The sequence below is a fragment of the Rhipicephalus microplus genome, chromosome 1, assembly GCF_043290135.1.
Source record: "Rhipicephalus microplus isolate Deutch F79 chromosome 1, USDA_Rmic, whole genome shotgun sequence".
Taxonomy (NCBI): Eukaryota; Metazoa; Arthropoda; class Arachnida; order Ixodida; family Ixodidae; genus Rhipicephalus; species Rhipicephalus microplus.
The window spans coordinates 31490462-31511324 of NC_134700.1; the positions used below are offsets into that span (position 1 = coordinate 31490462).

A 20863-nucleotide genomic window follows, 5' to 3' on the forward strand; every position below is an offset into this window, starting at 1 on the left:
TACTGATTATCAGCATTTGGGACTCGACGCACAGAACATAATATGAATTGCACGCTTCGAACAGTGACACTCAAAAATAAACTTTCATGTTTCTCAATCTCATCTAGCACTCTTACATCAACACTATTTTTTTGCAATGACTGCAACACCACCACCTCGGGCATATCTATCTTTTCTAAACAATTGATGGTTTGGTGAAACCATTTCATCATCACGCACCCCGTCGTGCAACCAAGTTTCACAAATAACGCACGCATGAGGATCCTATGCCAGCAAGGTATCATGCAGTTTTTTTCTATTTTGTTGACAATACTTTGGGCATTTAGCGAAAGCAGTCGCAACTGCTGATACTCTGGCTGCTATTATGTATGTCGCGTTCGTGTCTCAAATTTTGCCTGTTTCTTTGGAATTTCTTCCCGTATATTGTGTGAGTCATCCCAAAAGTAGACAGCACCGTCAATGCGAATCTTATCATGAACAAGCTTAATTTTCTTACCGCTTGCTTTTTCGTCTTGTGTACTGCTCCACAGAAGTCGGCGCCTGCGCAATGGGTCTGCACAATAGTCATTGATATGCCTGTTCCCTTTAGCTTACGTGCGTTCTTTAGCAGTGCTTCTTTTTCAGAGTAACTCTGAATGAGCGCAATGACCGGCCTTCCTGAGTGTGCTTTTCCAAGTCGGTGAATTCGCGTCACAGTTGTACAATTTTTACCTAGTTTGTCACTAAAGATGCCGTGAACAACGTTATCTCGTAGCTTCACCTCAGTTTCATTCGGCTCGTCCGGAATTCAAAAAAAAAAACAATCTAATTCGAGCGGCGACTGCGGTTTTCTAGATCGACAAGTTTTTCCTGTTGACCTTTGAGTGATTTCTGCACTGCATCCACAGCCGTACTTAATCCCTTGTGTTCCCAATTTCTTGCTTTTAATTTACCCATGTTAAATTCCAAGTTGCTTAGACACTGTTTAAAGGCTTGACAGCTTATCTGTGGATTCAAGTCGCTCTTTCAAGGAAGCAATGTATTCTCCTATTTGCTGCTGGCCAATCACTAACGATTGAAACATTTCCTCGACAGAGGGGCCGGATTCTCTTCGACATCAGCACAAAGTAAAAGCTTGCATGAAAATAAACAATCATAAGCAATACTCAAGCACACACGTGGGCACAGCAATGAAATCAGGTATGTCTCGTCACTGCGTATTGTGCTATATTCACTAACCTGAACAAGAAAAACGAGACGCATGGACAGTGATCTGCGCCAAACGTTTTCGCCGTGCCCACTGGAAAGTTCGTCCTGCGATGCCTTCTTTATAGGTGCTGGTCCCATTGACGTCAGGAACCCGTGACTTTTGCTTCTTGCGTCAAAAAGCGTTGGAAGGAGCCATACAGCCTTGCCGTCGATGTCGCATGATGTCACTGCTGGAAACGGCTTGAATACGGACGCATCAAAGTAGGGAGTGGATGTCAGGAACAAAGCCTGAACAAGAAAAACGAGACGCATGGTCAGTGATCTGCGCCTAGCGTTTTCACCTTGCCCACTGATGTGTCCCGGACTGTTTCCTTTTGCTGTAAATATTTCAAGCCACTGCAGACCGACACACTCTTTCTCAATAGGTTTATTTTGACTCGTTTGAATGCTTTCGCGAAGGGCGTTCAAGTGTCTTCCGGGGAACGAAGCGACCGTTGAAGTGTGGTAACTTGGGCTAGTTGGTATGGTATGACGATAGTTATAGCGCGAGAACAAAACGACCGGTCATTACCTGCGACAACAAATTCTAGCTGTAGTAACTGTGTAACTCAGCTCTAACAATAAATGTAGCAAGCTTGATATATTTTCTAGGTCCATCACCTAAATACATATTACCTATAATATGTGCTCATAACTGATAATAAAAACTGGTGCCTACCCTGTTGACAAGACGCCACATTGCACAATTGTGAAGTACTCAATGTAGCATTGCATAGCGAAAAAATTAGGCACTTTACGCATGCGCAATTGCTTATTTAACAAATTTAGCGAAACTACATTGCTCTCACTGCGCGAGCTATCTATCGGCAATGTGCAAGTTTCCTTTCGGATTCCACATTATGCATTCACTTTACTTCAAGATCAACACTACTGGGCGAGCGCCGCATCTGACAGCAGAATCAGACCCTTGTCTTGAAGCCACGCTATTAAACTCGAGCGCCGCAACACAATGAGAGTGACGTTCATTCAGCGATCTCGATTTTCAATTATATGCATATGCTTGTTAGCTTTCAAGAGTCTTTACACATGGGTTGAAAGCTTTCGATATGTATGAGTGGTTTGTTTTGTCCGGACCTGACCATATACATTGATTGTACCAGCTTGGACACTCGCAATAAACGATGCAAACCTTACTTAATTGACGTTGTTTTGCCAGTCGAGGCCAGCAAGGTCACCTGGCGATAATTACAGACATGAAGCACGATTTAGCAACGAAAAAAAAACAGAGGAAGCGAGCAGCGCGAAGCAGCTTCGGAACTCCGCACCTGCAAGAAAAAAAAAAGCGTGTTTGCTGATGACGAACTACCAGCGCCATCTCGCCTGGCGGTATTGCAGTTCAGTACGCCGCCGCTACGTATTTGCATGTTATTTTGATACAACAGCCCAAAGGTGCAGTTTCTGTTCTCTAAACTGGTAGGCGTTCTGTGGCTGTGTCGGGAGCAGGCAGATATTCTCCGGGGCAGCAAACGGTGAGCCACGCAACCTTTTCCGTCTGTCGACTCCCGTCACTTGAGGCTCGTCGGACTTCACTGATGGCGCCTCGCGCCCGAGGCAAATGCTCACCTTTTGTTGCCCCTCTGCGTACGCTCGGCCGAAGGGTGGTACGGGTTCCTAGTGCGTGGGCCCGCTACGCCGACTCGTATCTCTCCGAAGCCAACGCGAGCGCCTTTGCCCTCGCTCGAACAACCGGGCCTTGGTCCCGGTGTCTCCGTGGATCACCTTTACAACGGAGACTGCTCCTGGCACCCCGTGTATTACATTTATGCCCGTGGCATGGATAAGCCCACTTGCTTTCCCACCGCGCCTTTGCAACGGGCCGTACTGCGTTTGATGTTGCCACAGACAATAAAGTGTCGCGACTTTGAACAGTATCTAGTTCTCGCCATGGCGACGGATAACGTGTGCCCTGCGGCTCGCTAAAACCGGACCCACGCTAGTGGCCGTACTCCTTCGGGATGCGTGTCACTTCAAGGTTGCGTATATTTTATTATTATATGGCAGAGTGAAATATAAAACTGGTGCGTTCTGGTCATTCAGTTTGGTGGCCCAGTTAGTTAAAAAGTTTAGAACAATGTTGCGCACTATATATACGCTATCTCGTAGTTTCCATCAGTAAAAGCATGAAGTCGTTCAAAGAGCACTTTCGAATGCATAAGTACACACTGAAAGGCGCGTTGCGCCAGCGCTGAAGCTAGACAGCCCTCGGGGGGCTTAATTCTAAAATGGGCTCTCGCTGATCCAGCCCCGAAACGCATCGTATGGGCTCCTGGCCATCAGGGCTTACGAGGTAATGAGGCCACTGACGCGGCCGCCCGAGCGCTTACCCACCGGGCTCCTCACCTTGGCTCTTATGACTCGGAGGCCAATACACCGCTGCTGCGGTTCAAAGAAATTCTGACCTATTATCGCGACACTCACCGCCTTTACCCGGCTCCTGCAAAGGGGCTGAGTAAGGCGAAAGAGCGAACTCTAAGGCACCTGCAGACAGGTACTCTACTCTGTCCTGCAATCCTAAAACATTTCGATGTTAACAAAGATGGGAGGTGCCCACACTGTGGGGAGACGTGTGATATCTTCCACATGGTAGGGGCATATGCGAAAAATCCCCAACTACCCCCTTCCCATACTCCTTCCCGAGAGGCATCGGAGACTGCCCTCCTCAACTGCTCATCACTAGAGTCTCAACGGGCTCTGGTGAGACGGGCGCGAGTAGGGGCCTCGTCATGCGGTGTCTCGGACTAAAGACGCCGACCACGTAGTGGGTTCATGCTTTGGCCCCGTACCTCTCTCTTTTATAATAAATGTTTTTCATCATCATCATCGGGGTGCTTGAAAAATTAGTAGAAGAAGGTCCATGAAGTCATGCACGACTTCCCGATCGGACTGATTATTGGTGCCAGAAGTGGCTCGCAATTTGTCATCTAGCTTAAAGCAATGTTGCAGGGCTTGCCAAAAGTGAACACTGCATGCCCTACAGCGCAATGGAAATGCGTTGGTTCAGCCCTGCCGCTTTTACATCCACGCGTGCGAGTGCTTGACAGCCTCACTCTAAGTGCATTTTTCGAAGTTTGCGCTGACCGTGACTGGATTGGAAACAATTACTGTGCCTTTACTTGCTTGCGCACTTGTCCCAGCCGAGTCCGAAAGAGCATTATCATTCACCAACTTCTACAAAAAGAAACATAGCTTGCCAACAAAATCACGAGCCACACGCCAAGTGCACCCGTACCTTCTTTGATTCGGAAACATAATCTTGCCTAACCAAGCACCGCCAGCCCACAACAACTTGAAGAAAATGATAATTGAGACTTTCAAGAACAAATGCGCAACGTTCTCGTAGGTTCCTAGGTAAATTATAAGCTATTTGCTTACCTTTTTTTGTATCCCAGATGCCGCATGGGGACAATGTTTTCGTCCCTTTGTTTTTCGCCAATGAAGTGCCATGAACACAGGCGTGACGACGACGACCCACTGAAGTTTTTTCGATTTACGAACGCCACCCACTGCTTCCGCAATTTAGGGGACGACGGAAAGGGTTACAATGAGAATATGTCACGCCTGCAATCATCGCGTGGCGTGCTGTGTAGCGTGCATACAATCACACCTAAAATGTTCCTTTTCCGCTGATTGTTGGTCCACGACACAATGATGGCTGTACAATCTGTTAAGTACACGCCATTCCCTGCCATTGCAATTGCTGTTTATTGCAAAAACCTGGTGAATCCCCATGCCACATCCAAGCGTACTAGGCGTTGAGGTTTGAGATGCACAGCCCAGAGCACGATGGCAACACTGAGAACACACTCTCGACCCCAGCAGCTCGGGGATTCGAGAGTGCTGCTGTGAAAAGTTGTATACCCTCGTCCATGCACGCGATTTTTGTTCGACGCTGACTGCACGTCTCAGCGAAACCGATGCGCGTTCGATGATCCTTAACTTGGCACACATGGACGTCTTTCGTGTTGCTGCAGGACGCAGACCGTGTTAGCAGGGCTCACCGATCACTGTCTCTTGCTGCTGCCAATGCTCTGCCAGTCATAGCAGCTCCTCCGCCACCCGAAGGGGTCCCATGAAGGTTGCCGTATCGCTGTACCGCTACTCCATGAAGTAACCCTTGTACATGGTGCGTAGCGATTGTCCTTACCCGTCGCACCAGCTGTAGGCCTCAAAACACACACAGCACAAAGCGGGTCACACATAAATGCCTTATTAGCGTCGCCACAGTCCACAGCACACCAAAAGCTGCTAAGTTCCCACATGCAGCTGCACAGCAGCCGAGGCTTGGACACCGCTGCCTGGTTACCCTGGTCAAAGGTGGAACGCATCGCTGAAACGTAAGCAGTTTGCAGAGGCTAGTTGCAGTCCACCTTGCCTTGGTGTTGTACCGGCAGGCATTGCTGAATTTTTTTTCTGCCTGGTGGGAAAGAACGCACTCTGCCCAATACCAACACTGAGAAAACTCAGCTTTCCTGAGATCTACCAGGTGTCAACATTCTTGGATGCTTCTTCCTTAACTTTTTGCACAACGGAGGCCTACACTGTGGTAGTGACCAGTTAAATCTTTTGACGCTCAAATGATTGCATCCCAAACCGTGCGACAGAATCTCTTTACGTTATGAACTAAAACAAGACAAAATGCACCTTTTAAGTGCGTTATTTCGGGATCGTTTCTGGAAATCTGCAAAAGAAACACCACGAAGCTTCAAGGAAGCTTTATTTGCCAGGCAGAAATTAGGCGATTCAAAATGAAGCTTGCCCCTTAGGTCTCATGAAGACGGGAGTGTCCAAACGACCCTGACCAGCACGCGCACACTTTCCTTTGGAACAAACTCAAAGATACTGATTACCTATGGGGGAAGCGTGTGTTGCAACTTGATAAATCACCGAAACAAGAAAATGATCACAGAAGAAATTGAATTGGCGTCCACGCCAGTTACAAAGCCGTGCGTTTGCAGGTCGTCGCTCTCTATGTCACTTTCTCCAGCTTTATTATTGCTTACCCACGAAGGCCCTCTTCGTTTTCGCCATCCTGCCCATTCACATCACTATATAGAGGTCAGAGCAAACTTGATTCAACACTTTTTGATTTAGCATTGTATGATACCCAACCAACAGTTCTGGTTTCGCTATCCTGTCCATCCACATCACTTTCCGCTGTCGATAGAACCTCCGGCTCTATGCTTTTTAGTTTGATGAGTGCATCTGCACTCTCTTCCTCCTCGGTCCGACATGCCGTATCTGTCCCAAGCCGAGAAACGCCTTCCTTTACGACCGACTCATCTTGACATTCTGTAGTACTTGAGACGCCACTCATTTCTGACTGGCAACGAACGCCACACTCACCAGCTAGCTCAGCTGCGCCTTCCAAATTTATCGTGCCTGGTCTCTCTTGAATTTTTTCCTTTAGTGTGACCTGACCAATGGCACGTTTCGCCAGGACAATCCGAATCTCAAGCCTCAATTGCCCCATTTCTCTTTCATGCGCGGTAGCTTCCTCTTTACGCCTGGTGGTAGATCTCTGAAGCGCAACCCACTCTTGTTCTTCGGCTTCTTTACGCCTGGCCTGTACGAGCTCCCAACCATCGCAAAACCTTTCCTCATCAATAGCGGAATCCTTAATTGCCTGTATAAAAGCGGGGGGTGGGCTAGGCTAACCTACCTCACTCGTCATCCGGAAGATATATATATATATACGTGTGTGTGTGTGTGTGCGTGAAAAAAGTGAATACTTAAGGGCCCATATTTCGGTGTTTTGACGCAATATTAACGAGATCTAACAGGATCTACCACTGAGCTACTACTGCGGCTATCCTCCCAGCCACTTTATTGGGTATAATGAATAATATGTGAATAATATGTGAATTTAATCGTGGGAGTGTCAGTCAGCGCCACCAGTAGCCATGGAAGGGAGTGTGGCACACTCTTTTTGGGGCGAAGCCTCTTATACCGGCACTCGTTCGTCTTTCGTAGTTGTAGTAGTAGTCGTGTTGTGTAAGGAGTTTTATGTTTTGACCTCCAAGGTGTTGCCAGTAAGAGATTCCTTCTGTGCATTGTTGAAAATTAAAAAACTTGCAGCGTGAGCGTTAACTAAAAGCCGAATTCTCCTGTCTCTCATTCCCCTTTAGCAGCCATTGACATGTACATTGAGCACTATCTCATAAGAAAGGGGTGCTAGGTTATACTCGCTGGGCATAACCTCCTTGGTTTTAGAATGGTTTAGCGAGCGTTGGGCCGCAGTGCCATGAATACTGTGAACTAGTATATGCCATGAACTCGATGTGGTTAAAGGTGGGAAGTAGACACGAAGCGCAACCCGTAAAAAAGTGTGCGTGTGCCACCTCTCGCTTAGTTCTGGGAATGTGCATATGTGAAATATATGATGGTGCATATGCGAAATAAGGTGCATATGCGAAATATATGATGCGAAGGTGCATATACGAAATATATGATGAAAAGATGCGAGATTGTGGTACTTGAAGTGTTCAATAGATGGACGAACAGACACACAGACAGATGCATGGACGGACTCACGGATGGCTGCACCGAAGGATGGACGCATGGACGGCGCAGGGGCCGATGCATAGATGAACGCAGGGATGGACGCACAGATGGACGTGCCGACGCATGAACTGACGCATGCACAGGCAGGCGGATGGACGCATGGACGGTCACACATACGGACGCATGGACGGACGGAAGCAAGAACGAATAGACGGGCGGATGCTTCGCCCCACTCTCCATCATTCACTCTGTGAATATGTTGCCATTTTTTAGACGACTGTTTGGCGTCACGTAGCACGTGAACTAATTAGGAGCTGGCAGCTGACCAATAGTCCCTCGTATACAACCTAACGACACCAAGTCTGCTGGTTCGAGATCCTCGTTAATAAATAGGGAAAGAAGTGTATACCTAAGGGCTCCTGTTTCGGTGCTTTGACACTATATTGACGATATCTAACAGAAATGATGCCAAAGAGAGTGTAGAGGAAATTATTAGACCAAATTGAAAGTAAATATGAAGAAAGAAAACTGGGTGAAAAGATAGCTTGCCATGAGCAGGAACTTGCCGTTGGCAGAAATCTGCCTACGGCAAGTTACCCCTTTTCTTTCTTCATATTTACTTTACGATTCGGTTTGATAATTTCCCCTATACTTTCCTTGGCTTCTCTCGTCTGTTAAATCTCGATATATATATATATATATATATATATATATATATATAATTATTTAGGAAATAAAGGAGCATACTTTAGAAAATTGGATAGCTCTTTACGTTTCGGCCGTGGCGCGGCCTTCGTCAGGATCCTGACGATAGCCGTGCCACGGCCGAAACCAAGAGTAAAAACCTATGCAGTTTTCGTAAGTGTGCTCCTTTATTTCTTAATTATAATTGCACCTGACCCACAGAACTTCTTTTTCATTCATATATATATATATATATATATATATATATATATATATATATATATATATATATATATATATATATATATATATATATATATATATATATATATATATATATATATATATTCGAAAGCCTACAAGAAAAACCACTGCAGCGGCAACGTTGGCAAAATTTACCTACGTTGTAACATAGCTCGTAACAGTTTCATTCTTCCCTAAGGAAATGATTGAGTGATTCCTGTTGTTATGGAAAACTACGTCTTACTTGGTGGTTTCCTCAGCCTGCAGCCAAGAGTGACCATTGTCGAAAGTGGGGGGCTGAGCCCCCCCCCCATTTTTCTCAGTGGGGGGGGGGGGGCTAGCGCTCTTCTTGCCCCCCCCTCGGCTGATACGCCTATGATGGCTTCCTAGGTACCTTCTACACGTAAATACAGAGCTCCTCGCTCAAAAGCACTAAATCCAGTTTTTTAACATGTTCAAACTCATGGTCACGCAGTGCAGACTTCCGTGGCTCTAACTTCTGGGAAGATACCTAAATAAACACTGGTTTCACAAAGCAGCTATCAATCTATCCCTTTGAATAGAACTCACCATCTATCCAAAACACCTGGTAGAATCTCAATGAAAAGTGAGCACTCATCAACATTGGTACCAGCAAAGAACATTGCCGAATTCAACCAAATGCCGCCGCTGCCAACCAGTTGGTGTGAACGAGGAATTGGGCCCAGGCGGACACCCAGGTGCCAGAACAGGAGAAAATCTAGCCAGGCTCCTTGTCCACACGAACGAAACACGATTTCTTTACATATTTATAATACTTAGCAAACTAGGCGAGCAGACGCGCCTTTACATGAGCAATGCCATAAGACACGACCGGCCGTTACAAAGGCCACCGAATAAGAGCAGTGGAGCACTGAGCGAACACGCGACGCGCTTTTTATACCCTCGTCAGTGAGCGCGTTTTTTGTCCGACGCCGATGCGCGTTCAATGTCGCGCACACGGACACCTCTAGCGTTGCTGCAGGACGCGAACCGCGTTAGCAGGGCTAACCGGTGGCTCTCTTGCAGGGCTCTTAGCTTGCTGTGCCAGTCATAACACCACCGAGGTTATCCCACAAGTCATCCTAACGCTGCGATTCCGCCACGGCTTGCACCACATAATTTCTGCAGACATTCTTCTCGCGCAGCACCCTTGGGATGGAATGGCCTTTTGAACACACGGCAGTCGTAAGCGATTCTGCGCGCGTCAAGAATGTCATCCTAGAAGCTGACTAACCATATCCTAACAACAACTCTTAATACCGCCTTTTTTATGTTGCCCACCCCTCATGTAAAGTTCCCTACAGAACATTTAGGGATATAGTAAATATATAAATACATGAACGAATAAACAAATAAATAAACGACGTTTGGTAATGTGTGACGCGAATAGAGGACGAAGGTATATGACTGGTGCAAACATGATAATAATGATATGCGTGTACACTTTAAGAACATGACTACTCTCCTTGCTCATGATGCCTTCGTGGCCATTTTGCTAGCTTCACATATACCACATTTGGTAAAACGTGACTTTAATTACCAACAAAAGTTAAGGAGAACCCTGAACATGATAACCATGACATGCGTGTTGTGTAGAAGGATAGCAACGTACCACGTTCATGATGTTCTCGCGGCTGTTTCGCTATGTTCACCTCCAATCACGTCAAGCAGGCGAGTGGAGGTAAACATAGCGAAACAACTGAGGCACCAAAATGACTGCGGCAAATTGATAATCATGTTGATTTATGTAATGCAAGAACAAGACGACATGCGACGCTCATAGTGCGCTAAACTGCCGTTTCGTTAGCTTCACATATACTAAGTATGGTGTTATGTACTTGACGTGAATGGATTATGAAGGTATATGGCTGGTGCAAAGACGTTAATGATAAAATGTGTCTTACCCGAAAACAAGACTACGTACCGCGCTAATGATTCACTCGCAGCCGTTTTGCTAGCCTCACGTATATCAAATGTTGTATTGCGTGACACGAACGAACAGCGAACATACATGACTGGTGCAAACACGGTAGTCAAGACACACGTGTCATGCAACAACACCACGTACCACACTCATGAGGCACTCGCGGCTGTTTTACTAGACTCACATATATTAAATTTGGTAATACGTCACGCGAATGAACGAGGAACTTGTATCACTAGAGGAAAATGATGATATTAAGCCTGTCACGCAAAAACACGGCTTCGTGCCACACTCATACCGTGCTCGCGGTTGCTTCAATATCTTACCATATATCAAATTTTGTATTACGTGACGCCAACTGATGACAAACAAATAATATTGGTCAACATATTGTGATGCACGGTGAGGGCAACCTTTATTAGGCCCAGAAGACACGTTGAAGTGACCGCACCCGTGGCAACGAACCCGGGCAAGCCAAGTTCCCAAAGCAGATGAAGATGACAACTACTTAAGATGATGAGCAAGTGTGAAGAAACAATATGTGCTTAATGAAAGCCCACAAAATTTCCCCTCCCCTACGTAAAATTGGCCATTCTAACCGCAATTTTTGACCGTAGTTTAAAGCGAAGAGGAACTCCATGTGAAAGACTGCATGCAAAATACGTGGAATATTTCTGCTGCCCGGCAGCGGCGGTCCGTTTGAAGGAGAACGGATGCCACGTGATAATTGACAGGAGACGTTTGATCCAAGACAGTGTACGGGCCAATGAACCGTAATTGAACCTTCTCGCACAGGCCAGGATTGCAAGTGGGTGCAAGGAGGAGGACTTTGTCGCCAAGGCTGAAGGACACGGCACAATGGGAGGCGTCATATTCAAGCTTGCGAACCTGTTGCTTGGCTTCAGTGTTGAAACAGGCCAGCTGGCGGCAATGAAGTAGACGAGACATGTATTCTTCACTTGAGGATGAACATAATTAACCAGGTGCGGAGAAGAACGAAGCATCGAGGAAGAAAGAGGGGAAGCAACCGTGGACGAGTTAGAATGGTGAGTAACTGGTTGTGCGCTGTACAAAGGAGTTGTAGGCAAAAGTAACAAATGGCAGAATGGTGTCCCAGTTTCTGTGGTCCGGTTCAATATACATGGCTATCATATCTGACAGTGTGAGATGAAAGCGCTCATTCAGCCCATTCGTCTGAGAATGGTAACTGTAGCTTGTTTTGTGTGTAGTGCTGAATGCCTTGAGCACTTCTTCAATTTGATTGACTCATTGATTGCTATGCGAAGTTTACCAACCCAAAACCACCATATGAATATGAGAGGCGCCTTAGTGAAGGGCTCCCGAAAGTTCGACCACCTGGGGTTCTTTAACGTGCACCCAAATCTGAGCACACGGACCTACAACATATCCACCTCCATCAAAAATTCAGCCAGCGAAGCCGGGACTCAAACCCGTGACCTGTGGGTCAGCAGCCGAGTACCTTAGCCACTAGACCACCGTGCCGTGGCTTGAGAATTTTTTCGATGAGTTCCAAAAGAAATACTCTTTCACGGTCGCTCAGGATTACACGAGGAGCTCCGAGATAAAGGATCATTACTCAAAATATGAAGTCAGCCACTTCCAAAGCGGATGCAGAAGACACAAGAGCTGTTTCGTCGTAGCGAGTCAGGTGGTCGACAGCTCTAAATATCCATCCATTGCCCGCGACAGTCATAGGAAGCGGACCATACAGATCAACGCCAACTACCTCAAATGATTGCACAGGACACGGTATTGGTTGTAATCGTCCGCATTAGGTTGATGTCGGGAGCTTGCGACACTGACAAAGTGTGCATGGGGCAAAGTAGTTCGCGACACTGGTGGACAAGCCTAGCCAGTAGTAGTGATATCTTATGCGGTCGTACGTTTTTTGGAAGCCCATGTGTCAAGCATACATGTCGTCGCGATAAGTGCCCGATAAGTGCCCGACTTGTGCCCGAAGAGAGCGAGGGAGAACTGGCACCCAGCGTTGACCTTCAGGGTAGTAGATATGACGGTACAGGACGTGGTTGTCGAGCTTGAATCGCGTCAGCTGTCGGCGAAGACGGACGTTAGGAGGCCGGCAAGTCCCGTAAAGACGGTTCATGATTCGACGACAGTAAGGGTGAGTACGTTGGTGGGATAACAACAAACCACACTCGTTAGGAGAAGTTGGATCCAGAGAAGCTAAGGACGAAGCATGTGGGAAAGGGACGGCCGAAAGCTCTTCGCGTGCGGCAGTGATGCGTTTGTTAGGTGGCTCTGAAGGGAGTGGGCAACGCGAAAGTGTGTTGGCGTCTTCATGTTTGTTTTCCGATTTGTATGTTATAGTGAAGTCATATTCTCGTAAGCGAAGAATCCAGTGACCAAGGCGGCCGGACAAGTTCTTGAGTGTCAAGAGCCAGCACAAGCCATGATGCTCCGTAACGACGCTAATGTGGCGGCCGTACAGAAAAAGCCAAAACGTTTGTATTGATTTTACGACCACTAGACACTTCTGTTCTGTAATGGTATAATTATTTTTGGCAGGGGTCAGTGCATGGCTCACAGATGAGACGACTTTCTCACATGAAGATTTGTCTCGCTGTAGGAGAATGCCACTAATGTCTGACCACTAGTGTCTGTATGCAGGAGCGTAGGCGCGGTTTCGTGGAAATGACAGAGGACTGGTTCGGATGTGAGTGCACACTATAATTTTTCAAACACCGCTTCGCATTCAGGAGACCACAAAAAGGCTACGCCTGATCCCAGCAACTTGTGCTATGGCGAAGCCATTGAGGAGAAGTCTCAAATAAATTGGCGAAAATAAGAAGCGAGGCCGAGGAAACTGTGCAAACCCCTGGATTTTTCAGGACCCGGGAAGTGTTCGACAGCGGAAATCGTTTCTGGATTGAGACGAATACCGTCCTTGCTTACGATGTGGCCTAACAATTTGTCTTGTTCGCAGAACGACACTTATTGGTGTGCAGCTGAAATCCTTCATTTGCTAGGCACGTGAGAGCTTCGTCCATTCGTTACAAGAGCTAAAAAAAAAAGGTTAGCGAGAAAAAAACGATATCACCTAAATACCACAAGCAAGCATTTCAAGCCACGTAAAACTGTGTCGATCATTCGCTCGAATGTTGCTGAAGCATTACAAAGGCCGAATGCCATGACGTTGAATTAGTACAGCCCATATGGTGTTGAAAACGCTGTCTTTTCTTCGTCGTCCTTGTGCATTGGTATTTGCCACTAACCAGCCCCGCCACAGTGGTCTAGTGGCTGAGATACTCGGCTGCTGACCCGCAGGTCACGGGTCCGAATCCCGACTGCGGAGGCTGCATTTCCGATGGAGGCGGAAATGTTGTAGGCCCTTGTGCTCAAATTTGGGTGCACGTTAAAGAACCCCAGGTGGTCAAAATTTCCGGAGTCCTCCTCTACGGCGTCTCTCATAATCATATAGTGGTTTTGGGACGTTAAACCCCACATATCAATCAATCAATTGCCACTAACCTGAACACAAGTCTAGGCTTGAGAAGTATTTGGCACCCTACAGTGAATCCAAAGCATCGTCTATGCGCGGCACGGGGCGAAAATTCTGGCGGGTATTATTATTACGTGCTCTGTAGTCTATGCAAAATCGCATGGAGCGATCTTTTTTTCCTACTAAAACAACAGGAGATGACTAAGGATTCGCGGAGGGACGTATGATGTTCTGTCGCACCATATCGGCTACAGTTTCTTGAATGACCTCACGCTCGGATGAAGAGAGGCGATATAGTTGACGGCGTACGATGGAAGTGCTATCGGTCTGGATACGTTGCGTGATAATGGACGTCTGTCCCAGAGATGAAGAACGAACATGAAACAATTTTCTATGATTTTTTAGCATGACAAGCAAATAATCTGTTTGTGAAGAGATTAGCGCTCGACTAATAGTCGCAGAAAGAACACAAACGCATCAATAGTGTTCAATAGAAGAAAGGTTAGCACACGCTGGCATAAGCGGGACAACAGAGACAGGCTGGGATTTCGTAACGCAAGCCATTTTGGTGCCTTTGGGAATGAGAATTTTCTTAGGCGTCTGGTTTGTAGCATAGAAAAGTCCGGAGCCATTGTGTAACCGCACTAGACCTGAACCAAGGGCTATACCTCTTGCGAGACAGCGTGCAGATGGTTGGAAAAACTCGTCACCTGAGGCGATCACGTTAGAAGCGATGGTAACTATTCGCTGACGACCAGGTGGTAGCTCGGTATCTTCCGCAGCCAGCAAGCGAACGGGCTGGTCATCCGCATAAAGTGCATGGTCAATTTCAATCGTAGGAACAACTATTTCTCGTCCGCAGATGGAACCCAGGCAGCACGCCGCCGTTGGACCAATCTTGGACCAACATCGGCTAACATCGGCACCGACGTCGGGCCGACGTCGGAAGTGCAACTTCTTCCAATGTCGGGCCGACGTTCAAGCCAATGATGGGCCGACGTTTTGCCGATGTTTTAGCCAGTATGCAACCAACATTGGGCCGACAAAGGCCCATCGTATTGCCGACAAAGCTGCCAATGTTCGGCCAACATTGGGCCATATTTCAGCCAATCACATGCCATTTTTACGCCGATGTTTGCTGCACGACGAATATTGGCTACGGATGTACGACCGACATTGGACCAATCCAGGGCCACATTGCAGCCAATCAAATGCCGTTATTACACCTATGTTTCCTGCACGACGAATATTGGCTACTGATTGGCTTGCCATTATGTAACCATTATTAGTAGGGAATTTTTCTTACCGGAAGATTTAAACAATATGCCTCGATGACCCGCTCTTGTAGCTTTGCAGCCCTGTATACTTGGGGCAAGAGAAAATTGAATGCTGAGAACTGAAAGCAGTTACTCAATCTATTTCATCTTTTATACCTCATTCCCTTTGCTAACACTAGAAGTGTAGTTTATTTTTTTACCAATTTATCTTTTGCAATAGCGAGTGCTTTATTTGGTACTGGTATTTGGTACAGCAGATCGAAAAAAGTCGTTAAGAAGTAAATGTTGAAAGCGTATGTCCCCCACTTGCAATCCCCACATATGTCCCCCACATGGTAATCGAGAATATTCATAGTTTAGAGCATTTTTTTGTAACTAAAACATGGTGATGGTGCTTCCGAATCAGCATAAGCTAGCCGAACAGTGCACCACCGACAGTCTGCAGACTATTTATTCTTTGTTTTTTTTTATTTATTTGGTACAACAAAAAATGTATACAATGAAAAATATATATACACAACTAAAAAAGGCCCGCTCTACTGCAGGTCAGGTTGCGTTGGGGGCACAGTGACAGTGGTGCTGTCAAGGCCCTGGCTGCTGTGGCTGGGCAGGAAGCCAGCTGCCGCGAGCAGCCGATAATCTGCACTCTGAGAGTGGGGATCACCGGGCTGCTCCACAACAAATGCTTCTCTGAAGCGCCGCATCACCAGACCCTGGCAGCCACCTCTTAATAAAGTTGAGGGCCTCCGCATGGTCGCACCCTGCTTTTTGGCAGATGACATCTGCACACAAGAACAGAAATACCATAGTACACATGAAGCACTGCAGTACAGAGAATAAACAAGGGTACACACACATAAAACAATGAACAAGTCTAACCTGTCACTAATCTACAGCGCCTCAGGTTCACAAAGGCCCTTTTCCCTTTTCTGCCATGAAGGCTGTACAGCACTTGCACGTCATGTGCCAATACAGCCTTCATGGCATTCACACCAATTTCTCGGAGGCCACGTCCCCCAATCTGCAGGAGGTGCTTGCGCTGTAAAAAAATGCAAGAAGAATAGATGGGGTAAACGCAACAGCACATCGAAATGTTTTCATGATAAAAATCTGCAAGAAGAGGACACTGAAAACAACAACTTGAATTTTTGGGCATCACAACATTTCATTGTTTTTTTACGCTAACTTCAACTCACTTGACCTAAAATGGTTTCCACATCAGCCCTCTCACACTCAGTGTGAGAACCTTTCAGAGTCCTTCTCTGCATGCAGTTCCGCTGTTATGAAATCAAATACAACACTGTTATAACCCTTAATAAATATTGATTCTAGCTATGAAATTGTATAATTACTTTGTACAGTGCTCAAATTCCATTACACGTTTCTTCGAGGTTACAATGTCTTTGCCTGAATGTTGACCAGGAGTAGCTTCTACAGGTGAAAAACGATAAAATATGTGGAATTCAAAAAGAAGCTTGGACATGTTTTTAATCAATGCATTGTAAGCAGAGCACAACAAGATAAATGAACATGATCAAGGCGTACTAAGAGGCAACCTTAGAGCGACCAAATCTTGGTCATAGATGAAACTGATAGAAAAATAAAGGTCGCACTAGATGGTCGCACCATTTGCTGTTTATATTTTTCTGTGATAGCCAACAAAGAGGCATGTCGCTATAGAAATCTCATCACAATAAACAAAGGTGCATTTTTCTTCACACTGCGAAATTGCGTGCATGTTAGATTTTTAAAAAAGTAAGAAATCGGCTAACACAAGGCAGGGTGAACTGTAGCTCAAAGTAGAGAGAGCCGCAGCGGACACGAAATAGGGTGATAAATGAACAAAATTACTGAATGTCTGTTTTAAGCAGGCTATTGCTAGTCACTGCTCATCAAACACACGATGCCGCCTACATCGTCTGCTAGCTTAGGACAGTTTACTCGGACTTCACAGACTATAGTAAATACAGTCGAATCTCATTAATTCCAACACACTTAATTCGAACTGACGCTGTGGTCCTATCAAAGCTATACCGCGCTCCGAAAATGCTCTCAGCACCCCGCCCAATCCTGCGGTGGCACTTCAGACACCTCATCGCTGTGCTTGAAGGAGAAAATGAAGAAAAGGAAAGAAAAGACTGCGGCGGAATGTTTGCCAAATGCCAATCTGCGACATTCCTGTGCCCCGCTTCGGCTTTTTCCGTCCCTGCCACGTAGAGACCCTTCTCCTCTTAACACTGCGCATGAAGAGAAAGAGGGGAAAAAAAAACTGTCGCAGAGAGTTGGCTCTCTCATGCCGATCTGCAACGCGCCGGTGTCACGCTTCCCCGTTTTTCATTCCTGCTATGTAGAGACTCTTCTCCTTTCAACACCGCGCATGAAGAGAGAAAAAAAAAAAAAAGCTGCCGCGGAGTGTTTCTCTCTCGAATGCCGATCTGCTTTTCTCCAGGTGGAGACGCTCCTCCATTCTCATCATGTGCTGGCCACGCTCCGGCTGCAGCGCAGATGGTAACAGTGGAAACACAGTTGTCTTCGAAGGGTGTCAGCACTGGACATTGCCGCGCGCAACTTCTTTTGCCAGGAGAATACTGAAGCCGAAGTACAAATGCTTTGCAAACTGCACGCAAAACTTGTTGACTGGTTGCAAGGCCAACGTGTACAGACATGTATTGACTACTTTAATTAATGACGGATGTCCTGTAATTTGTGAATAAAACTTCTCCATGCACATGCATCACTGCATGGTGAGCCCTCCGCTCGTTTACCGTATTTACTCTATTCTACCGCGCCCTCGATTGTAACGCGCGCCCGATTTCCACGACAAAAAAAAAAAAAAAACCTAAGACATCGGTTGCAACGTGCATTCTTTTTTCTCGTTGGCCCGCTTGATCACACCACTCGCGAAAACGACTCTTTTGAGAGCGTCTTCCGTTTAAATATGAAGTACGGGGGAAGCTTATGCCTATCTGACGTGCAACAGAGCATTGCTGTCACTCTAGTTTTACCGTGGCCCGATGTCAGTACACAAACTTGCTTCGCCCCCTTCTCTTAGACGGTTGTGGTGCCAGGCATGTCGAAGTAAAGAGGCGTGTGATCGGCATTCCCAATTTGCCCAAGCAGGTAGCCGTTGTTGAGCCGCAAGTTTAGGAGGAAACTCTGAAGACTCTGAAGCTTTTCTTCGTACTCCTCCGGCAACTTCCGGCATATGCCCGTTCGCCTTCGGAGGGAAAAGCCTTTTCTCTTCATAAAGTTCGTTAGCCAGCACCTGCTCGCTTTAAAATGGCTCTGCATTAGCCCTTTATCTAAGGCTAACTGCATAGCCTGCACTTGGAGCAGTTCTGTCGTCACAGGCCGCTGTGCCGCTCACTGCTTAATCACATACTCGCCGAGCAGCTCTTCAATTTGTGGAAACCGACCCTGCTGTGGTCCACTGAAGCCTTTGCGTGAATCTTTGCTGTCGACAATATTCTGCTTTTGTTTCCGCCAGTCCCGCACGCACGTTTCGAAAGCTCCGAATGACCGCGATGCGGCCCGATTTCTGTCCGTTCCGGCACACGCGACGACTTTTCTTTTAGAAGCAGCATTGTGGTGCACTCGTCGAGTTTTTGGAGTCGGCCCTACCATGCCGTCGATGCCAATGTACTACAAGATGAACTCCTCAGCACACGTATGAAGTGCCGCGCATGGGAAACACATAGGCAGAAATGACCGACGCGCCATGCCGACGCACGTAGGGGGCGGCCATTTTGTAAGTGGCGATGGCAATAGAATGACCATATTCATTTTTTTTTCGTACTCGATTCTAACGCACATGCGATTTATGAACTCTCTTAACCGGAAAAAAGGTGCGTGTTAGATTCAAGTAATTACTGTAACTTTCATTATTTTGAACTTCTTTTAATTTGAACAAATTTTCTGGCCTCTTTGAGTACGAATTATTCATATTCGACTGTAGTACAGTGGCTCATGAGATAACCTGACTAGTTTGTTTCCCGAAACACATTATCTCAAAGCAGTGCTAAATTTCTGCATGTTACATAGGCATATTAAAAATCAAGAAATATACACCAAAGCCGCAGCCACAGCTTTACTCTGCACAGCTGCCTCTGCTGCCTCCACTTCTCCAATTGTACCAGCAGGCAGCCGGGGAAGGTCAGAGGGGCGCTGTGCTGGCTGGGCGTGCTGAGGCACGGACAAGAGCCGTACCTTGTGCTTCAGCTGTCGCACCTCCTGCAGAACCTCTCTTAGTTGCTGCCGGATGCCAAGTTGGATCCGCAGGATCCGTAGCAATAGAGCTGAAACATACAAGAGTACATACCATATTTACTCGCACAATTTGTATCCTCACATAATTTGCTCACCAGTATAATTAGCCAGCTTGCTTTACTACAAGAAACTTTTTGCTCGCATACTTTGCCCTCCCCAACCAGCCCGAGCCACCTTGCCAGCACACACACAGACACATTTGACTTCATGATGCTATGGTCAGGCACATCTCTTGTCGAGCAGGCGAGTGCAGTCTTACACAAAATGGACTGAGTGCAAGGTCCCTTCTTCCATGAACTTTTATGCTTTCCCTAGAATATCGAACTTGAAAACTGAAACCTGTTTATGTGTAGTCCGAAATGCCTAAAGGTTTGCCTCCTATCTTCCCACCTCTTCCACGGCAAGAATGTATTCCCGAGACACAGCACAGATGTTGAACGCGTGCAAGGACCTGTCACATCAACTAGATGAGGCAGGTTTTAGCACTCATTTTTTTTTTCGGTTTCGCCATCTGGTTATTGCGTTTTTACCGTTCCTTGTGATAGGCTACAATAATTATATACGAGACAGATTGCTGTTATAAAGCTCACCGAAGAAAACTGAAACCGTGCTACCGCTAAGCACATCAGCGTGGAGTTCTTCGACATGCAATATTCAGTATGGGAGCCAGCAGAAGAGTGCGTTGAATAAGACTTAGCATAGAAGCTTGGGTGTGTTGGTTAGATATCGGAGGGAACACAACGCAATAGAAGACTGGGACAAGGAATGGACACACACACACATGAAGGGCGACACACACAGCACTCTGTTGGCATCGCGCTTCCTTGTCTGCATCTTACTTTACGTTGGGTTCCCGACAATTATTGGAGAGTACTTATGTTCTCTGGTATAACCCTGTCGTGGGAACTGGTTTTTGTGAGCACTGTTCAGAAGAACTTCAAGAAAATGGGGGCATTTGAACAGGCTTAGCAAACAAATGACAATCCGCTTTGAGACAGCTGTGACAGCGCCTGCAACATATATTCCCAGTTGAGCTTTTAGGCCAGCGATTCCTACTAGCTTCGCACATGACCAGATTGACAAAAAAAGTACACATAATACGCGAGTATATACCGCATTTGACTCTGTAGCTTTGATGAACCAGGCAGATACACAAATTTATTCAAAACTCCATTGATTCTGTTGCAAAATCATTCAACAAACAAATTGTGATGTTAT

The 20863-nt window shown here is 46.5% G+C and overlaps 2 protein-coding genes across 21 annotated transcripts in view; one reads left to right on the forward strand and one right to left on the reverse strand.

Annotated features, from left to right (window-relative positions):
- LOC119178032 (uncharacterized) overlaps positions 1-20863 on the forward strand; it is a 653511-nt gene that overhangs the window by 594764 nt on the left and 37884 nt on the right. For 6 of the 16 annotated variants that reach the window (XM_075892780.1, XM_075892391.1, XM_075892447.1 and 3 more), the window contains one exon: positions 15925-16130. The exons of the other annotated variants lie outside the window; for them this stretch is intronic. Coding sequence is in view for 4 of the 6 variants with exons in the window: in XM_075892359.1 (XP_075748474.1) it covers positions 15925-16110 (186 nt within the window). In the remaining 2 variants the exon portion in view is untranslated. Of the gene's footprint in view, positions 1-15924; positions 16131-20863 lie in introns of those variants that run through there. 16 annotated transcript variants of the gene reach the window in all.
- Positions 1-20863, reverse strand: part of LOC142814474 (uncharacterized) — an 84781-nt gene that overhangs the window by 20248 nt on the left and 43670 nt on the right. For 3 of the 5 annotated variants that reach the window (XM_075893448.1, XM_075893373.1, XM_075893498.1), the window contains one exon: positions 1219-1476. In XM_075893448.1, the coding sequence (XP_075749563.1) occupies positions 1219-1326 (108 nt within the window). In that variant the 5' untranslated portion in view covers positions 1327-1476. Of the gene's footprint in view, positions 1-1218; positions 1540-20863 lie in introns of those variants that run through there. The other 2 variants (XM_075893314.1, XM_075893257.1) reach the window with 1 other exon arrangement.